Source organism: Cannabis sativa, chromosome 6 (genome assembly GCF_029168945.1).
Source record: "Cannabis sativa cultivar Pink pepper isolate KNU-18-1 chromosome 6, ASM2916894v1, whole genome shotgun sequence".
In the NCBI taxonomy this organism is placed as follows: domain Eukaryota; kingdom Viridiplantae; phylum Streptophyta; class Magnoliopsida; order Rosales; family Cannabaceae; genus Cannabis; species Cannabis sativa.
Genome location: NC_083606.1, coordinates 20,759,970 through 20,765,471, shown reverse-complemented (window position 1 = coordinate 20,765,471; position 5,502 = coordinate 20,759,970). Strand labels below are relative to the sequence as shown.

At 33.4% G+C, this 5,502-nt stretch overlaps 1 protein-coding gene across 1 annotated transcript; it reads left to right on the top strand.

Annotated features, from left to right (window-relative positions):
• The first annotated feature begins 293 nt into the window (after nt 1–293).
• On the top strand, nt 294–4,170 carry LOC115694735 (G-type lectin S-receptor-like serine/threonine-protein kinase At4g27290). The gene is made up of 7 exons (XM_030621826.2): nt 294–1,837; nt 1,928–2,035; nt 2,486–2,631; nt 2,729–2,939; nt 3,043–3,280; nt 3,356–3,506; nt 3,595–4,170. The coding sequence occupies exons 1-7, from the start codon at nt 559–561 to the stop codon at nt 3,901–3,903; spliced, it is 2,442 nt and encodes an 813-aa protein (XP_030477686.1). The 5' UTR covers nt 294–558; the 3' UTR covers nt 3,904–4,170.
• The last annotated feature ends 1,332 nt before the right edge of the window (nt 4,171–5,502 follow it).

Below are 5,502 nucleotides of genomic sequence, written 5' to 3'. Positions count from 1 at the left end.
AATTTCTGTCCCATTAGAGGGACCCCAATCCTCAATTAGAGGTGAGGGATTAAATAAGTCCCCATAATTATACATTATTTTTTTATAATTTCTTTTTCCTTTTGAGGTGAAACAACATCCGCACAAGTTCAATCCAATTCGAGCATATGCTAATATCCTGAATTGAATTGCTTCATTTATTTCTTGAACCCTTAGTGCTGGCTATAATTGAAAAATAAAATTGGTTGAACACCAAAGTTTACTTATTGCTTCTTTCTACACCACTAGTTTCCTTTATTGTTTTTATATGAGCTGGAAATATGAACTTGTTGCTTCTTCTATTCATTAATTATTATGATGTTCAAATAACCAAATAATCCATCTTTGATGACAATCATATTCATAGTGATCTCAATCTGAACTTAACTTGTTAGTCGTAGTCAACACCGTGTCCTACAAGCAACTTCTCAGTCGTCACGGCTCAATAATTTCACAATCAAACTTTACAACTACAAGGGTCTCTATTGCCTGTACGTTTTAAAAAATCAAGTACAAACCAAGTGCCAGCAATAAAAAAAAATGTGGGCTTTCACTATTATATTAGTTTTAAGTCACTTTACCGCAGCTTCTTTTGCAGTAATTGATACTATCAATGGGTTTCACGCTATCAACGACGGTGCCAATTTGGTTTCTGAAGGAGCAAGCTTTGAGCTGGGTTTCTTCAGTCCAGGCAACTCCAAGAATCGTTACTTGGGAATTTGGTACAAGAACGTACCAGTTAGGACTGTTGTTTGGGTTGCAAATCGTTGCAGCCCAATTAATGATTCTTCTGGCTTGTTGAAGATAAACAACAGTAATGGAAATGTTATGCTTTTGGGTCAGAACAAGAGTGTGGTTTGGTCCACGAGCTTGTTGAAACAACCTTTAAAGACTAAGCTTCAACTCCTAGAAAGTGGAGATCTTGTACTGAGAGATGAAAACTCTAATACCATTTTATGGAGAAGCTTTGATTACCCTTCTGATACATTGTTACCTGACATGAAAATGGGATGGGACTTGAGGACTGGTGTTAAAAGACGTCTCTCGGCTTGGAGAAGCAGTGATGACCCTTGTCCTGGAGATTTCACTTATGGGATTGAGTTTAATCCAAAGCTTCACAGTTTTCCCGAAGCTTATATTCGAAAGGGTACTGCTAAATTCTACCGTACTGGACCTTGGAATGGCCTTCGTCTAAGTGGGTCACCAGAGTTAAGGCCTAACCCACTTTATGATTTTAACTTTGTTCTCAATGATGATGAAGTTTATTACGTGTATGGCCTCAAGAATAAGTCAGTGATATCAAGAATTGTTATGAATCAAACCACAAGTATTAGGGAGCGTCTTACATGGATTGAAGCAGAACAAACTTGGCGGCGCTATTCATCGGTACCAAGAGATGACTGTGATTTCTATGGTGTTTGTGGGGGCAATGGTAATTGTATTATAGGAGATAACCCAATCTGTCAGTGTTTAAAAGGGTTCAAGCCCAAGTTTCAGGAGAAGTGGAATAACATGGATTGGTCTCATGGTTGTGTGAGAAATGTGCCATTGAGCTGCGTTGATAGATATAAAGATGGGTTTTTGAAATTTTCAGGGGTGAAACTGCCTGATACTACAAATACTTGGTTGAACAAAAAGATGAATCTAAAGGATTGCAGGGCTATATGTTTAAATAACTGTTCTTGTATGGCTTATACAAATTCTGATATTAGAGGTGATGGCAGTGGCTGTGTCATTTGGTTTGGTGATTTGATAGATATACGACAATTTCCCTCTGGTGGACAAGACATTTATATCAGAATGCCATATTCAGAGCTAGGTATATGAGCCGCTTTTTGGCATTTGTTTATTTAACTATGTATAATAATTAACTACATATTCATATTATATGCTTTTCTTTGTCAAATAGGTAAATCTGAACGAAAGTTGCGAGTAACACTTATAGTTGTAGCTGCCATTGGAGGTGTTTCTGGGATTCTTTTACTGATTTATTGCTTTTATACGAGGAGAAGAAAAGGTGATGGTTTCTGTTTCTCTGCTTCAGTCACTTTTCTTGACTAATGGTCCATATGTTAATCATTAAGTCAAAGAAAGAAAGGAGAGATATCTTGAATTCCTCAATAATAAATAGTTTAGTGGGTCAATGCCTAATTTTTTTTTTAATTTTTTTTTTCTTTTTTGCTTTCAATAGATTTTGACCGCTATGTTAGCTGGATCAATTTGTGTAGTATCTTTTCTTTGATCTGAAAATTTTTGTAGTATCTCGAAATGGGGAAAATAGGTTCTCTAGATATCGAGGTTCTGAGGGTCTCAATTAAGCATCAAGTTTGACAATGATAAAAAATATGAATAATAAGATATAAATAAATAAATTAATCAAATTGGGTTGTATGGTATCTTTGGAGAGAGAAGTTCGTTTATAAAAGTTCTCATATTTTCAAGTCATTCTGTCTTATAAACATAACAGATAAAAACAAAGCAATACATCAGAATGGAAGGCAAGAGGAAGATTTGGAGCTTCCATTGTTCAACCTGTCTACAATAATTATAGCTACAGATAATTTTTCAGCTAACAATAAGCTTGGAGAAGGTGGTTTCGGACCTGTATATAGAGTAAGTTTTCCATATTTAAAGTTACATTAGAAAGAAAAGAAATGATATATACATTGACAAGAGAAAAGCAACCAGTTTGTTAATGTGAGAATTTCAGGGTACATTAGAAGATGGACAAGAAATTGCTGTAAAGAGGCTTTCAATGAGTTCTGGACAAGGAGTAAATGAGTTCAAAAATGAAGTAAAGCTAATTGCAAAGCTGCAACATAGGAATCTTGTAAAGCTTCTTGGTTGTTGCATTCATGGAGAAGAAAACTTACTGGTTTATGAATACATGCCCAACAAAAGTCTTGACTCTTTTATTTTTGGTCAGTATCCTAAGAACCTTATGATATATTTCATAGTTTCTTTATTTTGTTGCCACTTTTCAATTTTTTTTTCCTGCTTCATTTCTGAATATACATTTACTAGATCAAGCGCAAGGAAAACTGCTTCAATGGACAAAACGCTATCAAATTATATGTGGAATTTCTCGAGGTCTCTTGTATCTCCACCAAGATTCTAGACTCAGAATAATACATAGAGACCTTAAGGCTAGCAATGTCTTACTAGACAATGAGATGAATCCAAAGATTTCAGACTTTGGTTTGGCTAGAATTGTTGGAGGAGATCAAATAGAAGAGAAAACAAACAGAGTTCTAGGAACATAGTGAGTATTCTTGCATGTTTTATTTTTTGTCTATGCTTTTGTTCCATTTTCTCTAACCGATCATGTCTTTTCCAGTGGTTATATGGCACCAGAATATGCTTTTGATGGCTTATTCTCAATTAAATCAGATGTCTTCAGCTTTGGTATATTAGTCTTGGAGATTGTTAGTGGAAAAAAGAGTAGAGGCTTTCACCACGAAAACAATGGTCTTACCCTTATTGGACATGTAAGTGTCAATAAGCTTCATTTGTTGTTATTTAGAGCAATATCTCCTAGTTCTCAAAACTGATGACAACGAATTTTGATATTTTTAGGCCTGGACATTGATGAAGGAAGGAAGGCCGCTTGAATTGCTTGATGAATGCTTAGTCTCTTCGTATGAAAATCTAGGTGAAGTCTTACGCTGCTTCCATATTGGCCTTCTATGCGTACAGCAAAGTCCTGCTGACAGACCGAACATGGCATCGGTTGTTTTGATGTTGAGTAGTCAAAATGAACTTCCTCAACCCAAAGCACCAGGCTATTTCTTGGAGAAAGATTCAATAAAAGGAGACACTTCCTCTTCTAAGCCTGAATTGTCTTCTACAAATGAAATGAGCATATCACTGCTTGAGGCTCGATAAGGCTTTTACTATATGCTCAAGACAAGCTTGATGGATAACATGAAGGTTTCTTTTGGCTGCTGTTACTAAACGATGGCTGAAATCTATATGAAACTATGAGCTACATGATTTTTGTGAACCATGTCAGCCGGATATATGTATACATAGAACTATACAAAAGTGATTCGTTTGTCTTAGAAAAACTAGATATAGAATGTATATATGCCTGTTAGATGAAGCAAATGGTATATAAATAAGGAATGGAAAAATTGAACATCTTACCACACACATTTTCATGGTGAATTAAATTTACAACTATATGACAGAAAACAAGAAACACCAAATTCCATGATTCCTACCACCTGTCAAATTGATTCAATGATTTGGAAACAATTATAAAAATGTTCCAAAATTTAATTACTGTGCAGGACTTTCTCTCTTTCTCTCTTCATTTTTTTTAAGGGAAGGGTCTACTGTATTTATATAAATTACATTAAAGTTCTTCAGATGAAGATTATATGTTTAAACCTTATAACTGTGTCATTGTGCTCTGCAGGGTTCTTTCTCAAAAGCATAAACAATCATTAGGTGTAGCATTAGTTAATGGATGATTTTTCTTCTAATTTGGTTAGAAGTAGAGGTAACTTGGAAACTTCTTTTTTCAGCCCCAACAAGATTATTGTCCTGGAGGATTAAAGCAAAGTCATAATTTTTTTTTCTTAAAAAAATATGGAATTCAATTAATGGTCTTATGAAAGTGTACAAAAAAATATTCACTAAGCTTCTAAGGAAATGATTGGTTTGAGAAAACGCATATTAGGACGAACAAGACTGAATCTATAGGATGTTGTACCATATTACAATGTTTTGGCACAAGGATAAAAACAGATAAGAGGCTGTATCATCTGATTTGGATTGTTGATCTATAATACATGCTCTCGTTTTTTCTTCTTTTTTAATATAAATATTTGGTTTTCACCTTTTTATTTCTAGTATATTGTATGGTATATAATGTGAAGCTCATGTATTACTCAAAGAATTAATAAGAGGAAAATGCCTGATTCATGATGTCGGTTGACTAATTTTCTCTCAAGAGGAGGAGTAGTTAAAGATTGATATTACATTAGGTACCATTTTTTGTAAAAAAAATTACATTTTTACGTTTAATGAATATTTTTTTTTTTACATTTTTACAATTTTTCATAGAAACAACAAGAAAATTACATAAAAGTAACAGGAAAATAACATTCAAATAACATCAAAACAACAACAAAAAATAATATACAGATAACAAAAAATTAACAACAAAGTAACAAGAGTACAACATAAAAATACCGTATATTTTGTAAATAAAATCATAAAAAATGTTTAAAATTTCGTACAACCGTATTTTTGTAATTTTTTTGTTGGTTTTATATATTTGTGAAATAATCCCTTAAAGATTAGCTTTGGGACCAAACCCTAAAAATCTTTACATAGCAAACTACCTAGAGGCCCATAAACTTTAAATAGGTTTACTATTAGGTATTATACATTACAAATCTCATACCAAATAAGATGTTTATTGTGTTCATTTAATTAGATCACTTATTTAGTCTAATTTAGTATATTAGCTCAAAT

Coding starts and splice junctions, on each gene's coding strand:
- LOC115694735 (XM_030621826.2), top strand. CDS start 559: ATGTGGGCTTTCACTATTATATTAGTTTTAAGTCACTTTACCGCAGCT. Junction 2,632..2,728: donor GTTTCGGACCTGTATATAGA/GTAAGTTTTCCA, acceptor TGAGAATTTCAG/GGTACATTAGAAGATGGACA. Junction 3,507..3,594: donor GTCTTACCCTTATTGGACAT/GTAAGTGTCAAT, acceptor TGATATTTTTAG/GCCTGGACATTGATGAAGGA.